This window comes from Schistocerca americana, chromosome 2 (assembly GCF_021461395.2).
Source record: "Schistocerca americana isolate TAMUIC-IGC-003095 chromosome 2, iqSchAmer2.1, whole genome shotgun sequence".
In the NCBI taxonomy this organism is placed as follows: domain Eukaryota; kingdom Metazoa; phylum Arthropoda; class Insecta; order Orthoptera; family Acrididae; genus Schistocerca; species Schistocerca americana.
The window spans coordinates 107,298,651-107,319,364 of NC_060120.1; the positions used below are offsets into that span (position 1 = coordinate 107,298,651).

A 20,714-nucleotide genomic window follows, 5' to 3' on the forward strand; every position below is an offset into this window, starting at 1 on the left:
TGTAGTCCCTCTGTGATATAAGAAGCCAATCTTTGAAATTTTTTGGGCTCAGGGTTTTCTTCTTCTTCTTCTTCTTCTTCTTCCCTCCCCACCTCCAGGTAATCTTGTCTAAAAATTTGTGGCTGAATATGGCTCATAAAATTCATTTTATTATTATTCTTAAGAGAACACATGAAGTTGTACAAGATGGTGAAATTTAATTTCTTTCAACAAAATATTATCTGATACATAAAAGCTCAGTCATCAGAAATTCACACATTGAGCCAGACAAATGACACATCTCGGTCAGTATCTCTTCAACTGATGTGAAACTGTTCCAGTATTCATAAGGACATGCGTGAATGATCACATAAAACTTCAATGAAATCGTTGGTGTTCAAGCAGGCTTAGGTGTGTTGACAGAATACTCTTTGTAAGAATTTTGTTTCTGTATGGTTTCATTGTTTTGCAAACACAAATTTTATCCGTCTTTCAACAAAGTAAGAGTGTGGATGGATATGTGTGTGTGTGTGTGTGTGTGTGTGTGTGTGTGTGTGTGTGTGTGTGTGTGTGCAAGTGTATACCTGTCCTTTTTTCCCCCTAAGGTAAGTCTTTCTGCTCCCGGGATTGGAATGACTCCTTACCCTCTCCCTTAAAACCCACTTCCTTTCGTCTTTCCCTCTCCTTCCCTCTTTCCTGATGAGGCAACAGTTTGTTGCGAAAGCTTGAATTTTGTGTGTATGTATGTGTCTGTTTGTGTTTCTATCGACCTGCCAGCACTTTCGTATGGTAAGTCACATCATCTTTGTTTTTAAGTATATTGTAAAATTATGAGATAGAATTACTGACTAAAATTTCCTTCAGGAGACAAAATTATTCAAACTTTCGAATTGACTGTACTTTTGTTTCCTTTACTGCTCACAGCAGATGGGTATCTCCCATATAGGTGTCTGTGATCTTCTCTTCCCTTTTGATCTCCCACAACATATCCCTCTGTCCTCTCAGGAGGAGGATCTAATAGTCCCAGAAAATAGAAAATAGTACTGTGTATGTTTACAATTAGGTGACTGCTTCAGTACTCATAATTTCAACTCTTGGAGGTAGGTACAGGCCAGAAATTCTGACTCATAATTTTATAGCTCTCTCAAATGAATTTTTCTTTTGATACTCGTACAGTATAGCATAATATATTTAGCTCTCTACAGTTTTAAACACAGCTATAATAGAGTTTTCATATTCATTACCCTGCAATCATGCTTGATGCTGTCATATAGTAATTATCCTGAAATTATCAGTCATCTTAATGAAGTTGAGTTTATTGTCTATGTTGTTAGCTGTCATAATTCTGTATTGGGTTTATTGCAGATGAGATAAAAACCTCTGGCTTGAGGGGCAGAGGAGGAGCTGGTTTTCCTTCAGGAATGAAATGGGGTTTCATGAACAAGCCATCTGATGGCAGGTACAAATTATTATTATTATACATATTATATATAATAGTAAACACAGCAAATGAATACACTGTGCTGGATTTCATTTATTATCAGGAGTCAGGCATGCATGATGTATCTGCAGATAATTCGTGCAGATCTAAGTAAAGTGGGTTTTGGTAGCTGGCAGGTGGATATTTTATCAGTGTCATTGGTTTTAAAGTGCCCGCTAAGATCTTTCAGCACTGCTTCCACTGTGCTGAGAACCACAGGGACCTCTTGCACTGGGTGTATACGAAAGTCATTGTAGTTCAGTTTTAAAGTTCACATATCTGGCAAGTTTTTCATTTTATTTCTTCTCAGTTCTTCTGTCACTGGGGTGGCAATGTCAATCATCCACACTTTGTTATGCTCCACGATTGTGATGGCTGATGTATTGGGTTCTAGCAATTACTGGTGAAAAGTCCCAAAGTAATTCGGTATGTTTGTTTATGACAACTTTTTGTGGTTTGTGGCCCCACAAGTTCCCACTGGCTGATGGTAATTTTGGCAAAGAGTTCCTGTGGATCATCTATACTCCATCTTTGTGCCTCTGCTTGTAATCAGTCTGAGCTTTTGGCGACAGCTCAAGATATGGTCAGTTGTTACAACAGCTTTCTTGCGGAGTCTACACTTTGAATCTTTTGCTGATTTCTCAATTCGGCCTTTTCTGTCATTGGTTCTGATCAGGGTGCCGCAGGTTTTTGTGTCAGCAGGGGCAAAACATTTTATCCATTTTAAATTTTTGAGAACATTGGTATCTCTCATCATTTTCTCCTTTTGATCCTACTGTGCCACCACTCAGTGTCATAAACATAAACAAGGTAACTGTACAAATGTAGTAAAGAATGTTTTTACATTCACAGATTTTACATTTTCCTGCCAGTTGTTATTTTCTCTTGTTCCTGTTGTAAGCACTGTTCTCTCAACTGTTTTCCTGCAATTAAACATTTCATATGTATTAACATTTCCCATATTTGATGCTGAGGAACCACTACCACAAACTTCAACATCAGTTTGGAAATAGATTTATGTGGAAACTAGAAGTGTTTTGGTGGTGGTTGTGGTTGTGATTTTTGTGTGTGTGTGTGTGTGTGTGTGTGTGTGTGTGTGTGTTTAGAGCGCTGACGACTACACTATATATAAATAAGGATGTATATTGATGATGGTTTGTCTCTCTTTTCATTAAATAACCTTTTAATAACTGAAAAACCCAATTATGTTGAAGGAGAAAAATATAGTTGTTTATAACCTTATTTGCTATGTGGGGAAAAAAAGGTAATGGAAAGGTAAACAGACTATATATATTCTCTTATAAATATTGTTTAATGTGTTTGTATGTATGTATTAATTTTCACTAGCAAGTAAATGTTGGTTTCAAAATTTTGTTTCACTTCTCAGCAATGTACCATACAAGCATGATCAAGAATATCTGTTATGAAGTTTGCTTTGGCCATTAATAAACTTTATCATTGTTAGTTTCTCAGTTCTGAAACTATAATCAGACATTTTGTGTAGTGGATGGCAACTTATAATCTCACTTTTACCATTCAGCACTGGGCTAAGCGAATTGACTTGTGCCATATGGTGTGAATTGGCCTTAATGCAAGACATAAACATGAACAGTTTGCTGCAGAATCTAAATAATTTTGGGATCTGTGGGGAAATATAGGTGGCATTTTTAGGAGCACTATCAAAATGTTTCCACAATGTTTCGTGACCTGACCGTACTCTAAACTGCATTCAAGTGTCAAAAACAGCAATTCAATTTACTTGTCCCCTTAAAGACAATTGTATAATGCACCAAACAATATACAACAAACAACTGATTTCAGCTTGGTGTGATAATTTTGTACTAATTTTGTAACATTGTCACTGACAAGTTCTTCCAGATTCTTAATTTTGTTTATCATAAATTAACAATATTAACAAAGTTATTTGATTTTTCAGCTGCATTTTTAATGCCGTTCGGCATTCATATACATCTCTGCAGTTTCTTGAAACTTCTTCAGATTGGTAAATAGGAGGCTTACGAATGTACCATTCCCTCCAAGCTTTCATTTTTGGTTTTTGTTTGTTGTTGTTGTTGTCTTCAGTCCTGAGACTGGTTTGGTGCAGCTCTCCAAAGCACAAAATACTTATGAATGTCAGTAATTTTTTTCTCTCTATTCATTATGCTTTTAAACTTCACGCTACACAAAATTGTAAGTACTATATTTAACTGATTATAAGACGAGATTTTTCCCCCAACTTTGTCATTCAAAAACGTTAAGGAGTCCTCTCATATTTACAGATTAAACTGTAGCTGCTGAGGTAATGTTTTTACATTGTTTAATAGATTAGTGTAGTGGTCATCTTACATTTGCAGATGAAGCTTTGGCTATTCAGATTTCATATAAATTTATTTTGAAGAGTTCTGAAGGGTAGGGTTTAGCAAACTTGCTTTCGTTTGAATAGGCTTGAGATTTCATGATATTCTGAAGTGCTCATTGCAGTCTCAACCTAGCTTGAATAATCACATGACATTTGATTTGCAGTGCAAGTGCAAAGGATATGTGAGAAACTATTAACTAGTCACTACAACCATCAGATTGTGTGCTTAAAAATTGACAATTTGGTGAAACACAGGGGGAAATAGCATTAAATTCTATCAACTTTAAAATTTTGTTCTATTTCAATAAGTTTGGAATAGAAGTTCTCATACATGTATGGGACCCTGTACATACATTTATGCAGCTTTTTAAGTAATGGTAACATTCATCTTGTTTTTCAAAAATCATTACTTGATTCTGAACCCAAGTCAGTGTTCTATTTGGATATGAGAAACTGTAATGATTTACCAATTGGGTTATAATTGAGAAATTTGATCACTGTTCAAGTATTAGAATACTGGGGGGAAAAGTCGCCAGCTTTTAATTAGCTTTAGAACTAGATGGTGACATTAAGAAGAAACGAGAAAGAAAATTAATCCAGAATTAACTGTCTAATAAATGAAATAAATCACATTAAACTAACTACTATTGTTACTGCAAGAATAAATTACAGTGGAAAGACACAGCCAATGAGAGAGCAGTGGGCAGATGATGCGGTCGCAAGCATGAGATGTTATAACATTCCCACTTCAGTATAGAAGCAAAATCTGTTGTGTGATCGGGAAAAAGCAGCTGTGTTCTAAAGTTCCACCGTAACCATGTAAGTTTCACTGCTGTCCCCTTAGGATGATTAAAAAATAGAGATACCACAGATGACAGACTAAATAAACAAGACTGACAGTGAACGAAAAATTAATGTAAACAATTAATTTTTCTTTATTTTATTTCACCTTGTATCATCAAGTCATAGACAGTAAATAAGTAGCACAAGATTAAAATAAGTGAAATGTTAACTCTTTAGGGAGATACTTTATATCAATAAAAGTTCGTAATTTTGATTAGACAGAATATGTTATAAAATAAATATTTGTCAAGGAGACAAAAAAAAAATGGCAGGTCATCTTGTATGTAGTCTCTTCTTATATTCGGGTAAGTATGATAAACCATTTTTAAGATATTAAATAATTTCTTACATATTTCTATTTAATGTCCATTTGGCACAGGAAGTAATTCTTTCAATGTTGGCAAGAATGAGCAATGCATGTAGCAGTAGGAACAATGCAACAATATTGTTCAAGAATGTATTTGTACATATTGAAAATAAATAGATGATACAGCTGTTTATTCTCATTGTCGCGTCATTTACTGTTGTTGACATGCACCAGTTATTGGTATTGAAATAAAAATATAGTTATTGAATTGATACAGTACCAAAATTAATATCCACTTTTTAAATATCATTATTATTGTGTTGACTTACAAGAGTAGCTTTTGAAACTGAAGTAAAGCAAAATGCACACTCCAGCTAATTCACCAAATACTGAAAGGATTTTTTTTAGCTGCAAGCACATGGTGACCAAAACCAGACATTCCCTCACTTACTGAAATAGCTCTGTGATGGTTAGATGACAATTTCTGTACATCTTCAAAGAACAAAATTTGTTAAAGAAAAATGTAATGCATTTAATTTAATTATCCTTTTTATAATTTCATTTGCAATCTCCTATAAAGTTTTTTCCGTTACTGTAGGTCATTTTATAACTCGCTTTACATACCCTGTCAGTCAAAGAAGTTTAAAGACTGGATTAAAGTCATCTTATCAATATTTTCAAGTCATTTTTGTGCTAATTTTCTAGGTATTTTAGGTCAAAAAAAACCAGGCTCTGCAGTTACAGGTCATTTTCCATATTCATAGACTAAATGAATTCGTACAAAGGGCACCCCTTGTTCTCATGGCTTGTTGCTATACTGCAAAATTCAATATTTAAATTTCCTTCATTAGGGTTCCATTGGTCAACCAAGACCAGGTTTTTTTCCCCAAGAGCTGTTCATCCAATGCTTAATTGTGCAGTCTGTTGGTCCGGCATTAAGTTTTGGTTTGTCATACATTGAGAAGCTTGTTGACTTCAATCAGAGCTGATCTTTTGCTATCTTTCACATAGTCTGCCAATGCATGCTTCTTTTCTTCCACTGAATGCCTCTCTTGGAAGAGTCTCATACTACCTAGTTTATTTTGCAAGTACAACCTTTCAATGTTACTATGAGGCTGGAGTCCACGGTGAACTGTCAAGAGTTTTCATGTTTTCTTGTATAAATTATCAAGCTCTGCTTGTGTCCCATTCACATTGTCTGTAGTGTATCTGATTACAGGTATGACCCAGGTATTGCGTGCCCAAATGACATTGCTGCTATTCGGTTTACTTCTAAAAATTTTCTTTCCCTTTTAGGTGTACTCTTTCATGAACAAGCATTTTACATGTTCATGCTTGATGTGTCCACTAGGCTGGTGGCATTTTATTTTGTTAACTGGAACTTGTTCCTTTACTTCGAGATTTTTGCCTTTCTTTAGTGCCAATATGGCACACTTGTCTAAGCCAAATTCGATGCTTATGTCATCGCTGAAAGTTTGGACTGTGTACATTGAAGCGGAACTTACAGGCTGTTAAGTGAATGAAACGTATCAAATTTGTTTATACAAATCAATGCAGTTTTCAGTATGTAATCGTACTCTTGTGAATTGTGTACTAATTATTTTGACATTATCCTAACCTATTCTCTTCCTCCTCCTATGCTTTTAATTTATTTTCCTCCTTTCCTTGTATCACCTATCCATTATTCTTTCCTGTCTACCACCCTTTTTTTTTTTTTTCTTCCTGTCTGTCATCATTCCTATGTTCAAAATGCGGCATCAAAATTGTGTGTGCATCATAAAGACGAATTCAGAAGCCTAATCCATCATTTGTACTTTGTGCTTTACCATCGAAGGCACTGTTAAAAATATTTTGAAACTGTGCAAAATATTAAGATACTGTATCTAGCATTGAGGTTACAGGTGAAGCATTAGGATCCATATGTGTGATTTTCGGGTTGAACAGTACTTATAAAAGAAACTGTCCGGCCAGTTTCTGCTACTATCGGACTGTCAGCACCTCGATTCAGAGACTTAAGTTCTAGTGTGAAATATTATTGAAACATTGTATCACAAGTTTCCAGTCGTTTAACATTTCCAAATTGAAAACAAATTTTGTGTTACAGCCCTATTTTATTTATCTATTTACTTTTATTTTTCCAGACCAAAGTATTTGGTTGTTAATGCTGATGAAGGAGAACCTGGAACTTGTAAAGACAGGGAAATAATGCGTCATGATCCACACAAATTAGTGGAAGGTTGCCTTGTTGCAGGCAGAGCCATGGGTGCAAGGGCAGCATATATTTATATTCGTGGAGAATTTTATAATGAGGCTTCAAATATGCAAGTGGCAATATCTGAGGTAAGAATTATCACTGTTAAATAAATGTGTCATACTCCATTAATATATTGCATTGAGGATACTAGTCCTGGGTGAAATATTTCAAGATTAATGGTTTCTCTCCCAAACTAATTTTGTCACACTTTGACAGTATTAAAATGTTACATTATAGAGGCAACACCTTGTACTGTTGATAAATGCGCACACAAAATAGATGTCACTCCTAGCTTTTGGAATTGCCATTTCTTGCCTGATGAAAAGAAATGTTTCATGTCTTACAAGTGGGTGTAAAAACACTTCTCTCTGTACATCAGGGAGGAGGCAGGAATTGGCTGGGGAGAAAGAGGCTAGATCACTCAAAGCACTGGCAGAGAGGAATGCATCTTGCAAAAAGAGGAAGGGTGTCCTGAATTGAATTTTATTTTCTGTGTAATTAAAATGTAATGTCACATTTGCACTTTAACAGTTTTGAGGGTAGGTCTACAGATATACTTGTTACACCTGTGTGGTATTGATGGGAATTCACTCACAGTAGTGTGTGTTATAGCCGTGATTAACAAGGTCAGTTTGTTACAATCGACATTTACAGAAAGTGACAGTTCCATAGCCAGTACCAGGATTTTGTTGTATTTAATGAGCTGTTCTTTTTTCATGTAGCATTTGACATTTATTTTAATTTGTCGGAGTGTTTTGATGATGTTAATCTTACAACTTAACAATGGTCTGATTGGAACCAAAGCAACCTGTTGCACATTGAGGCTATTTTAGGACACAGGTAAAAAGTGTGTGAATGCCAACTGACAGGGAAAATTTTAATTGTTATAGATTTAGAGCTTTTTCTTTGTTATATAAAATTTACAAAGAAATGACCGCAATCAAGCTACAAACTGTGAGCTAATTAATACATTTCTTCATGCAGGAACAATTGAATTAATTTCCATCAGTGTAACTGTATTTTTCAAAATTTCAGGAATGAGTTATACAGTTTACAGCTCAGCTCTATTTACAATAGTACATGCAGGGATTTTGAGATTGTCTTGGTTTTCTTTTATACTGGTAGTAATTTTCATATGTAAGTGAACTTCACTTTGGGGCTTTGGCATACAATTTAGTTTAATCATTGGCTTCCTTGGGGTATTATCTGTTTGTTGTCCTTGAACCACAGTTAGACTTTAGTCAGTTTGTCATACCATTCTCCACCAGTTTCATTCAAAGTGTCCTGAAATGCTCATCAAAAAAAAAAAAAAAAAAATTTCTTGCAGTCTACATCACTGGCATCATTCTTAGCAGGGCTTTCTTGCGCCCTTTTTTGTTGCCAGGTTGACCTATTCTCATTCTACAGCAGTGTGTGAGCTATCCCTCCCATAATTTACATGAACGTGACTTGTTACCATGTCAGTGTTAGAAACACTTGTCAGTATGTTAAGAGGGAAAGTAATGACAGTCCAAACTCTGAGCAACAACAAACCACAAGTAAACTTCCTGTATCAGGAAACTGTAATCTTAACAACAGTGTGTGGATGTAGTGCATAACTGACCTACCTTGGTGGTTCTCCATTGTTGAAGTCTAGCTGCACCGACCACACCTGTCAGACTTGTCTGATCTTAGCCAGAGGACAATTGACAGCACATTGTACACCAGCCTGTGAATTCTGAGAATGTATGTACTAGGCAAATTATACTGTGGGAGGTTGTTACAGTTTCAAATAAATCAGACAAGTCTGGTAAAAGCTTAATATAATGTTGAGATCTGTTGTCCTCCAATTTCATAGGTGCACATTCATTACAGCAGTTGCACAGTCACAGCTGCGTCAGTAGAAATCACGGTGTCTTTGTGAACATAACTTTGCCTCTCAGCCCAACACTACCGGTAGGCAAGATAATGTTACTTGCATCCGAATGCACAATAATACTTCGCCATCATTCTACTCTGTTTGGAAACTATACCTGTTACATGGGTCATCCTAATGTACCACCAAGACGATATCTCAACAAACACAAAATAATACAGTGTCTCTCATTATCTTAAGTCTGTGAATGTGTTGCAAAGGAAAAATACTTCTAATTACAAAACAGTCCCTTCCTATGTGATTTGACTTGTAAATACCTCATGTCATACGTGCGAACACAGCACATTTTGCCATAACTGCAGAGGAATCTCCCGCAACATGTCCGTGTGCTCCAGGCTCCAACCATGTTCTCTTCGAACAATGGCACATCCTCTCCACTGCGATGATTACATCACATCACATTGCATCCTTACCTTTAAGAACTGATAATGTTTTTGATGTTAGAATAAGTTCTGTCGATAACTCTTGAGACCCTTGCAGAATGATGTCTGCCAGAACTTTACCTCTCTCTTAACTGTTACAGTCTGTAACTTTTATCAAGTTCTACTTTACCTGTGACTGTTTATATTAACCTTGAACCTGTCCACCCACTCAGAAAGAAGAGATTTCTGCTGCTGCAAGCTACACAATAATTTTGCTTACAACACAGTTCGTATCCATCTGCCAGCCTTCAAAACTTTCCAGAAGCCATGGCTTCACCTGCACCTTAGTGACTTGCGTTATCTTGGCCAAAATAACACCACTTTGTGACAATGGTGAAGTCTGCTCACTTCTGTCACTCATAAACTGAGATCGATTAGCTGAATTAAACCTTGAATATCTTGTTGCAGTTTCTACCACCATTATTCTAGTAAAATTATCTGTATTGGTAGATATGCATATCCTTGCTCAGTTCTTTCATTATTTTAATTTGCTAGATCCAAACAGACTGGGAGATAGGGTAATAGAATAAAGGAGGTAGAAGTAAACTCTGGAGGAAAATGGCACTGGACAAGATGACAGGAGGAAAGGCAACGTGTGTGGACAAAGTGCCAAAATGGTGAAGGCAGCAGTAAGTGTTGATAAAAGTGGATGTATATGTGATGAGGGTGGTACGGAATGAGAAGATTCCGGAATATTGGAAGAGGACACTAATTGTCCCTGTACTCAAGAAGAGGAGTAGGAAGGATTATAGAAACTACAGGAGAGTAACCCTGAAACCACACTGTGCCAAGGTAAATGAAACGATCCTGAAGAGCAGGATCCGAACAAGGGTTGAGAACAAATTGAGAGTGGAACAGTGTGGCTTCAGACCTGGGAAGTCAACTGTTGATCTCATATTTAGAGTAAGGCTGCTACAGGAGCACCATTATGGATTTTGGGAAGACCTTGTAGTGGACTGTCTCAGTATAGAAAAGCATTTGACAGCGTCTTTAGAAGAAAGGAAGCACTAGAAAAGGAGTGGAAAAAGAGACAACAAGCAGAGTGGAGGAGACACTGTGGAAGTCTGAGTTGTGTGAATTGAAAGGACAGATTGGTTCCAGCAAACAAGTGGTGTGAAACATGTCATTGCTTTGTCACATCTCCTCTTTATTGTCATATTGGATAAGATAATGACTAAGGTGACAGAAAAAAACTAGAGAAGACAAGATGAAAGCAATGGTGTTCTTGGATGATTTGATGATTAGGGGAAACGGGGGAGAGCTGAATATGTGGGAAGAAACTAAGAGACAGTATAGAATGAAATTTAGTATAAACAAATGTGAAATCCTGTTTACAACTGGAAAGAAAGATCGGCCATTCAGTGGCATAGTGAAATAAGGTTTGGAGATGAACAATTGAAGAAGGTGGAAAGTGGTAAGTACTTGGGAAGTGTCGTAGAGGAAAATGCAAGATATGAGAAAGAAATCGGTGAATGTGACAGGTGGACAGAAACATTCCTGCTAAGTGTTAAAAGCCTGGTTTGGAATAATGACATTTCACATAAAAGCAATGTTATATATGGAAAATACTACATTTCAGTACTGGCCTATGTATTTGAAACATGGGTAGTGAAGAAAAGGGATGTAAGCAGGTTACAAGCATGTGAAATGAAAAGTGTCAGGGGCAGGGTAGGAGTAACACAGGGAGACATATGATGAGGAATAAAAGGGTAAGGGAAATACTGAGAGAGGAACCCTTGCAGAACAGGACAAAGAACGGAAAATGAGAGGATTCCCAAGAAGATACATGAAATGGAGATGTGAAGGAAACAACCAAGAGAGAGACCAAGAGATAGGTGGCTGAAAGATGTGGAGGAGTGTGATTAAAAAGAGAGCTGAGGACTGGACCAGAGTGAACACAGGAAGATGGTGGGGAAACAGGATTAGATAGTGAGATTTATGTTTGTAGCACATCCAGCCTTGGGCTGGAAACTGTTAAAGATGATGATGATGATGATGATGATGATGATGATGATAATAATTTTAATTTAACCAATCATGGACGAAAAGTACAATGAGCATGGACAATGGACAGACACACCATGTGTCAGTTGATCTAAATATCTTATATTTGTATAATCTAGAATGTTTGTATAAATACCTGCCTTCTAAAATATTTGATGATTGTATGAAGTTCGTTCAAATGAAACCTGGTCAGTGCGTGGCACCACGTAACTGCGGGTAGGGTGGCACCATCTATTGGTAGAGAGGCTGATGCATGTGCACCCTTTGATGTTGCATAGCACCAGTGTGGCTTCACGCTGAAGAGGTGGTGGTCACACAAGTTATCATCCACCACTGAACATGCGAGCGAGTAAGCAGGAACAACGAGAAGTGATTCAATGTTTGGCGGCAGAGGGAGTTAGAGACCATCAAATGTATCAGCAGGTGAAGGCTGTGCACGGTGAGTATAGTCCGAGTCATTCAAGTGTTGTGGAATAGTGCAAACAATTCCTTGAGGGGAGCGAGTCACTGGAAGATGATGCTCATCCGGACAGGCTCATAGCTTCATCACACTAGGAATGGTTGCAGAAGTGAATGCTTTAGTCTTGGACAACTGCAGCTGAGCTTTGCTGTGTGCGGGTCTCAAGTGTAATCTTGCCAAGTTTCAATTTTTTCAGCCGGCAATTGAGTACCTATGTTTTGGGGGTTCTCACACAGGAGTCAAGCCATTGTGTCCCATGTTGATAAAATTGCAAATTCGCCGCAGCCGACCTCCATTAAGAAACTGCAGGTATTTCTAGGTAAAGGTGCATCCACTGTTGCTCAGCCCCAGCATGAGCTTTTGAATAAAAATAAACCTTTAAATCTAAGCTTTGGTCTGACCCTTGCCTGGCCACTTTCCAGCTGGGTCAGCATCTCGCACTGGCTACGGATAACTGTCAGCACGGTCTCGATGCAACATTGGCATGCACATGGCTCTGAACGGATGTGTGCCTGTCAGGAGTGCAGATGACACACAGGTGCCGACCCCGGCGACGCTGCCCCCTGCGGGTTCGGGGGTAAGAATAGGCCCGCGGTATTCCTGCCTGTCGTAAGAGGCGACTAAAAGGAGTCTCAAATGTTTCGGCCTTATGTGAGGGTCCCCTCTTGGGTTTGACCTCCATCTTTCTAAATTATTCCGAAGAGCGAGCCAATTGGGGAAGGGCGCCTTACATGGTGCACTGTATCCGTCGTGCAATTACACCTTTAGCTGGATTTCTCGTCGTTGCAATGGTGTCCCGCTCATTTTCGATCTCTTGGGCGAGGATACATACCTGGGTGCGATTACCACGCTGCACTCTGCAGTGTTTCTTTTACCTGCGACGACGGCCTTGGACATTTTTGCACCTAAGATCCAGCACGGTAGCCAGTCCATTGTGGTGGGGCCGCCATGTACCCTCTTGGTTGTAGTCCCCTGACAACGCAGGGAACGCTCTACTGATGCCTGCGCCGTTAACTCCCCACGTATGCCAAGGAGTAGATGCCTATCCTTCTGGGGTATCGGGACTCCCGGCAACGGCCATCCTGCCAGGTGGCCTTTGCTGTGGCTGGGTGGCGCCCGTGGGGAGGGCCCTTGGTCGGAGTCGGTGGCATCAGGGCGGATGACCCGCAATGAAGTGTGGTACATCATCTCTCGCTGGCGGCCAGCCGCCAGCAGTCTCTAAGCGTTCTCGGGCTCAATTTAATGCTCAGAAGTACGATCCGAAAACGTTCCCCTCCCTGGCCACGCCGTGGGAAGAGCGTAAGTCTCAGGATGGAGGTAACAGTTATTCGCCCCGATTCTTAGTTTGCACGAGAGCTGATGGGGAGTCTTTTCTCTCCACAAAGCCTCAGTTCTTCGTCGAGCATTTAGAGGACAAGTTTGGGGAGGTGGAGGGCTTGTCTAAAATGCGCTCTGGGTCAGTACTGATACAAACGGCATCCTCCGCCCAGTCACGCAGGTTACTTGCTTGTGACAAGTTGGGGGATGTTAACGTTACTATTACACCACATAAGAGTTTAAATATGGTCCAGGGTGTTATTTTCCATAGGGACCTCCTTTTGCAGTCTGATGACGAGCTGCGCGCCAACTTAGAACGTGGAGGTGTTCATTTCGTCCGGCGCGTTCATCAGGGTCCGAGGGACAATCAGGTTGCTACCGGTGCCTTCATCTTGGCCTTCGAGGGTGATACGTTACCGGAAAAGGTCAAGGTGATGGTCTACTGATGTGACGTCAAGCCCTATATCCCTCCCCCGATGCGGTGCTTCAAGTGCTGGAAGTTCGGCCATATGTCTTCCCGCTGCACTTCCAGCCTCACATGTCGAGATTGCGGACGCCCATCTCATCCCGATACTCCATGTGCCCCGCCTCCCATCTGCGTCAACTGCGGAGAGCATCATTCCCCTTGCTCGCCTGACTGCAACGTCTTTCAGAAAGAGCGCAGAATCATGGAATATAAGACCCTGGACCGGCTGACCTATACTGAGGCCAAAAGGAAATATGACAGACTCCATCCCGTGAGAATGACATCTTCTTATGCAGCTGCTACAACAACTGTGCTAGCCCCATCAGTTTCGAGACTTCCAGCCAGCAGTAAGACTCCTCCTGCCCCCTTGCCCGTGGGGGGCTCTACCCAACCGGTTGCTCCTGCACCACCTACCTCAGGAGCAACCTCCTCCCACCCGTCGGGGACGTCCGTCCCCGCTTCTCAGCCGGAGAAGCGTCTAACTTCTTCGGCTACTCTCGCCCGTAAGAGTTCCCTTGGGACCCTCCCTTCCCATGGTTCCACCAGCGGGAAGGATGACGGCCGCCAGTGGCATAAGTCCTCACCAACGGCCGGGCGTAGGGCTTCACGATCCTCCTCTGTCCTGGAGACTGAATCGGTGAAGCCTTCCCAGCCGGTGAAACCCAAGGTTCAGCGAGAGAAGTCCAAGAGAAAGACCTCTAAGGCCAAAGAACTTGCGGTAGCACCAACCCCACCGCACCTTTCGCGCTCTGTGTCTGAGGATGAAGTCGAGATTCTGGCGTCCGCTGAGGACCTTGATCTCGCTGGTCCCTCAGACGCCATGGATGCCTCTCGTACGGGTACTGAATCGGTGGCAGTGAGTGAACAAGCGGCGTAAATTGCCTTCCCAGTCGTTTCACGCCTTTCTCAGCCATGGACAATATCATCCTCCAGTGGAACTGCGGCGGTTTTTTCCACCATCTAGCTGAGCTCCAACAACTTATCAGCCTTCGCCCTTTCTTCTGCATTGCTCTTCAGGAAACTTGGTTTCCAGCAATGCGAACCCCCGCCCTCCGTGGCTATCGGGGTTATTATAAGAACCGGGCAGCATATGAAAGGGTGTCGGGTGGCGTCTGCCTCTATGTCCTTCATGCTCTGCACAGAGAGTCTGTCCCTCTCCAAACACCTTTAGAGGCTGTCGCTGTTCGGGTGTGGACGCCACAGGCTGTTACCGTCTGCAGTCTTTACCTTCCACCGGATGGTGATGTCTCGCAGCATATCCTGGCTGCGCTGATAGCCCAATTGCCGCCACCTTTCTTGCTATTGGGCGACTTCAACGCCCATAACCCTCTGTGGGGTGGGTCAGTGGCAACAGGTCGAGGCGCCATCGTTGAGCATTTATTGTCGTTGCTCGATCTCTCGATTTTAAATGATGGTGCCTTCACACACTTCAGTGTGGCGCATGGCACATACTCCGCCATTGACCTTTCAATCTGTAGCCCTAGCCTCTTACCGTCTGTCCAATGGAGTGTGCATGACGACCTGTGTGGTAGTGACCACTTTCCGATCTTTCTGTCACTACCACAGCGTCACTCTTCTGGGCGCCCTAGCAGATGGGCTATGAATAAGGCTGACTGGGACTTGTTCTCCTCCACTGCCGCTCTTGAGCCTCTCTCTAATGACGACATTGATGCGGTGGTTCAATCGGTCACCACCGGCATCGTTACTGCTGCCGAATCTGCCATTCCCCGCTCCTCTGGGTCCCCTCTGCGGCGGACTGTGCCTTGGTGGTCGCCTGAGATCGCTGCAGCGATTACAGATCGCCGGCGGGCGCTACAGCGTCACAAGCGACATCTCTGCATTGAACACCTGATGACCTTCAAACGGGTGCGTGCGCGGGCCCGCCGCCTTATCCGCCAAAGCAAGCAGGTGTGCTGGGAGCGGCACATGTCCACCATTGACTTCCATGTCACTCCATTGCAGGTCTGGACCAGATAGCATCCACTGCCAGATGCTGAAACACCTCTCAGTGGACTGCCACCGACGGCTCCTCGACCTTTACAACCGTATTTGGGTCGAGGGTGAGTTTCCGTCGCAGTGGCGGGCAAGTATCGTTATCCCCATTCTGAAACCAGGCAAGAACCCTTTGGAGGTGGACAGCTACGGCCCCATTAGCCTCACCAACGTTCTTTGCAAGCTTCTCGAACGGATGGTGAGCCAGCGCTTGACTTGGATACTGGAGTCTCGGGGGCCTTCTGGCTCCATCTCAGGGTGGGTTCCGTAAAGGCCGCTCCGCCGCCGACAATCTGGTGAGCCTGGAGTCGGCCATCCGTACTGCCTTTGCCCGCCGTCAGCACCTGGTCGCTGTCTTTTTTGACATGCGGAAGGCGTACGATATGACATGGCCTGATCACATCCTTTCTACGCTTCATGGATGGGGTCTTCGGGGCCCTCTGCCGATCTTTATCAGAAATTTTCTGTCGTATCGTACCTTCCGCGTGCAAGTCGCAGCCTCATATAGTTCCACCCACGTCCAGGAGAACGGTGTGCAACAGGGTTCTGTTTTAAGTGTCTGCCTGTTTTTAATAGCCATTAACGGGCTCGCTGCGGCCGTGGGAAATTCTGTCTCTGCTTCCCTGTATGCTGACGACTTCTGCCTTTATTACAGCTCTACTGGCATTGCAGCTGTTGAACGTCAGCTACAGGGTGCTATCCGCAAGGCGCAGTCTTGGGCTGTAGCTCATGGGTTCCAGTTTTCGGCAGCCAAGACCTGCGTAATGCATTTCTGCCGGCGACGCACTGTCCACCCGGAGCCGCGGCTTTATCTTGCCGGCGAACTTCTTTCAGTGGTGGAATCACACAGGTTTTTGGGGGTGGTTTTCGATGCCAGGTTGACTTGGCTGCCTCATATCCGGCAGCTTAAACAGGCGTGTTGGCGGCATCTAAATGCTCTGAGATGCTTGAGCCACACCCGCTGGGGCGCCGACCGATTTACCCTGTTGCGGCTCTACCAGGCGTTAATCCAATCCCGTCTGGATTATGGGAGCCTGGCTTATGGCTCAGCATCCCCCTCTGCGTTGCGGGTGCTGGACCCAATACTACACAGCGGGATCCGACTTGCCACTGGTGCCTTCCGCACCAGCCCTGTGGACAGCATCCTTGTTGAGGCGGTGTCCCTCCACTGCGGGTGCGACGCCAACAATTACTGGCTGCTTATGCTGCCCATGTTTTTAGCTTGCCCGGGCATCCAAATTACCGTGTCCTGTTCCCGCAGTCGGTCGTCCATCTGCCGGACCGTCGGCCCCGGTCGGGTTGTCCGATCGCAGTACGCGTCAAGGAGCTTCTCTGCGGGCTTGGGTTTTTCCCTGTTCCACCCTCTTTCCAGGCGTCTCTACGTACACCCCCGTGGTGTGTTCCTCGCCCTTGCCTTCGGCTCGACTTGGCACAGGGCTCGAAGGACTCGGTCCCTCCAGAGGCGTTCCGCCGCCGCTTTTATTCCATCCTGGCCACGTATCAGGGCTCTGGAATTGTTTACACTGACGGTTCGATGGTTGCTGGTCATGTCGGGTATGCGCTAACTCTAGGGGACCGTTCCGAAGAACGGTCCTTGGCGGCTGGCTGCAGCGTTTACACTGCTGAGCTAGTCACCATCTTTCGAGCCCTAGAGTATATCCGCTCCTGCTCAGGTGAGTCCTTCGTGATCTGTAGCGATTCCCTGAGCGGTTTACGAGCTCTCGACCAGTGTTTTTCTCGTTCTCGTCTGGTGATGGCTATCCATGAGTCCCTGCATACTCTTGCGCGTTGCGGCCGCTCTGTGGTCTTTGTGTGGACCCCCGGTCATGTCGGTACCCTGGGCAATGAACATGTTGACCGCCTGGCGAAAGAGGCCACGTGTAAACCATCTCTGGATGTTGGCCTCCCAGAGACTGATTTGCGGGCAGTCCTCCGCCGAAAAGTTTTTGCACACCCAATAAACTCCGCACCATTAAGGAGACGACGACTGTGTGGCGGTCATCCATGCGAGCCAACCGCAGGGACTCAGTCGTCCTTTGTCGGCTCCGCATTGGCCACTCCCGGCTAACACACAGTTATTTACTGCGCCGGGAGGACCCTCCTGTATGTCGCTGCGGGCCGGCTTTGACAGTGGCCCACATTCTGTTGGCCTGCCCCCCTTTTAGCTGTGGTCAGGCAGACATTTGCGCTGCCTGATACGCTCCCTGCCGTTTCATCTGATGACCCTGCTATGGCTGCCTTAGTTTTACGTTTTATTAGGGCAGGGAGTTTTTATTCTTTAATCTGAGTGTTTCTGTTTTATTTTATTGTTTTGTGTTGATTCTGGCCTTTGGCCTACGGTTTTAAACTAAGTTTTTAATGTGTTTTCGGTGGTTAGCTTTTCCATTTTTTTTTTTTTTTTTTTTTTTTTTTTTTTTTTTTTTTTTTTTTTGTTCCTATGGTCGGCCAACCACCGTCCCACTCCATGTGATTTTATTTCGTTTTGTCTGGTCCTTGTCTATGTTTCTTTTGTTCTGTGTCGTCTGTCTCCTATTCTGTTGAACATTTTTTATTCTCTGTGGGTATTTTTAGTATTTTGGAAAAAGGGACCGATTACCTCTGCAGTTTGGTCCCTTTAATCCTTAAACCAACCAACCGGCGACGCTTGATAACAGCAGGAACCAGGTTCAGCTGGTTAGCTTTTGTTCCTATGGTCGGCCAACCACCGTCACACTCCATGTGATTTTATTTCGTTTTGTCTGGTCCTTGTCTATGTTTCTTTTGTTCTGTGTCGTCTGTCTCCTATTCTGTTGAACATTTTTTATTCTCTGTGGGTATTTTTAGTATTTTGGAAAAAGGGACCGATTACCTCTGCAGTTTGGTCCCTTTAATCCTTAAACCAACCAACCGGCGACGCTTGATAACAGCAGGAACCAGGTTCAGCTGGCGGCCAAAACCATGAGCCCAAACATAGGTGCACCCGGAAAAAAACTGTTGTGTAGTCATCGACGTGGTGGGCGCAACATCAGATGCAGCAGGTGAAGGAATGCCTGTGGTTGGTGTCCATGTAGCAGCTCCACCCATCTCTTGTCGTCCAACGGAATGAAACATAAAGGGGTTTCAGGAGACCTGACAGATACATACTTCCACATTTGAGTTTTAAACATCGGAACCATGTGTTCGGGCTCAACATTGAGTTGAGGATGAAACGGGGAAGCTGTGAGATGGCAAACACCACTAGCCTGACAAAAAGATGAAAATTCTCGAGAAACAATCTGGGGGCTGTTATTGATAACCAAAAATCTTAGATAGTGCCGAAATAGTGTCTGCCCTGGACATGGACAGGCAATGCGCCACACAGGGAACTTTGAATAGGCGTCCACCACAATGAGCCAATACTGATTTAGGAAGGGTCCATCAAAATCGACGCGTAGACACTCCCATGGGTACTGCAGCATCGGCCAGGCGAAAGCAAAAAGAAGTAGAGAGAGAGAGAGAGAGAGAGAGAGAGAGAGAGAGCGCTGCCCATTGCTGAACACAATTAGTGCAAGTGGCGATAAGCCGCATCGTGTTCCCAGCTATGCCTAGCCAATATATATGCTGGTGGGCCAAAGCTTTGTTGCAAGAGGTCCACTAATGACCAATATACAGAAGCCGCTGTGCATTACGGCATAAGGAAGCGGGACTCACAACCTGGGAAGCAGCATCCTCCATAGCTAACAAAAGAACCCCGTCAAATGCAGAAAGGCAGTGCTTGAGGGAGAAGTAATTATGCAAGGTATCCGAGGCATGGGCCGGGTGTTTTTCCAGCCAACTGTGCTGCCATGTGAGCCATTTGGGGAAGAACTCGTGCCCTAGCATCAATGATGTCAATTCCTCTTTCTCCTCCCCTCCCCTCCCCTCCCCTCCCCTCCTCTTCTTTCCCTGCCATAGCTCCCCACTCCATCCTGCTAGTTGCCAGCACTTATAGCTAGTCTGTGTGTTGGGGCTGTTATGTACCCATCTGGTTGAGCTCCCTGATAACAAACAGATCATCCTTCCGATATGTGAGCTGTTACGTCCCATTGTATGTCTAGGAGCGGTTGCTTGACATTGGAACTCCCAACGACGACAGCCATGCCTGACAACCCTTGCTGTGGCTGGCTGGCACCCATGACAAGAGCTCCTGATCAGAGTGGGTGGTATCAGGACGGAATCTTTGCATATGAAACGTATTAAGCACCAAAAAACTGGCCATCCTTCTGTACAGCCATCTCTTTGGTTGGTAATGGATCATTTGATGCTGCTGTTTATGACCCTACGGCCTTCAATTCCCTGGCTACACCCTTGGAGGAGGGCCAATGTTACCAGCTTTGGGTGAAACACTGCCACCAAGCCATTATTTTTTGTGTAAAATATCAAGGATAAGTTTGGCGAAATGGAGTCTCTCAGTAAGGTACCATCAGATTTGCTGTTGATCAAAACTACTTCTGCCAACCAATCTGCAGCCCTTTGTGCTTGAGACCATCTTGGTGGCATCCTGGTGTCCATTACTCCTCACCAGTCTTTGAATATAGTTCAGGGAATAATTTTTCATAGGGTCCTCATCCTCCAAACTGAAGAGGAACTCTGGACCATTCTGGAATGATGGGCCGTTTATTTTGTTTGTCGTGTTCAGAAATGTCATAAGGACAATCACACAGATACAAGCACCTTTATTCTGGCATTTGAGGGTAATACCCTCTAGGAGAAAGTAAAGGTTATTTTTATTGGCATAACATGACACCATACGCCCTACCAGACATGCTATGTTTTCAGTACTTGTGTTTCTGGCGTATCTTCCCACTGTACAGGAGACCATCTACGCAGCAAATGTGGACGCCCTCTCCATGAGGGGAGCCCATGTGTTCTGCCACCTTAGTACGTTAATTATCACAACTTTCACTTTCCATGCTTGC

The 20,714-nt window shown here is 43.3% G+C and overlaps 1 protein-coding gene across 1 annotated transcript in view; it reads left to right on the plus strand.

Moving 5' to 3' along the window:
• LOC124594577 (NADH dehydrogenase [ubiquinone] flavoprotein 1, mitochondrial) overlaps positions 1 to 20,714 on the plus strand; it is a 42,164-nt gene that overhangs the window by 11,254 nt on the left and 10,196 nt on the right. The window contains exons 4-5 of the mRNA XM_047132948.1: positions 1,345 to 1,438; positions 7,110 to 7,308. Of these exons, the coding sequence (XP_046988904.1) occupies positions 1,345 to 1,438; positions 7,110 to 7,308 (293 nt within the window). The remainder of the gene's footprint in view (positions 1 to 1,344; positions 1,439 to 7,109; positions 7,309 to 20,714) is intronic.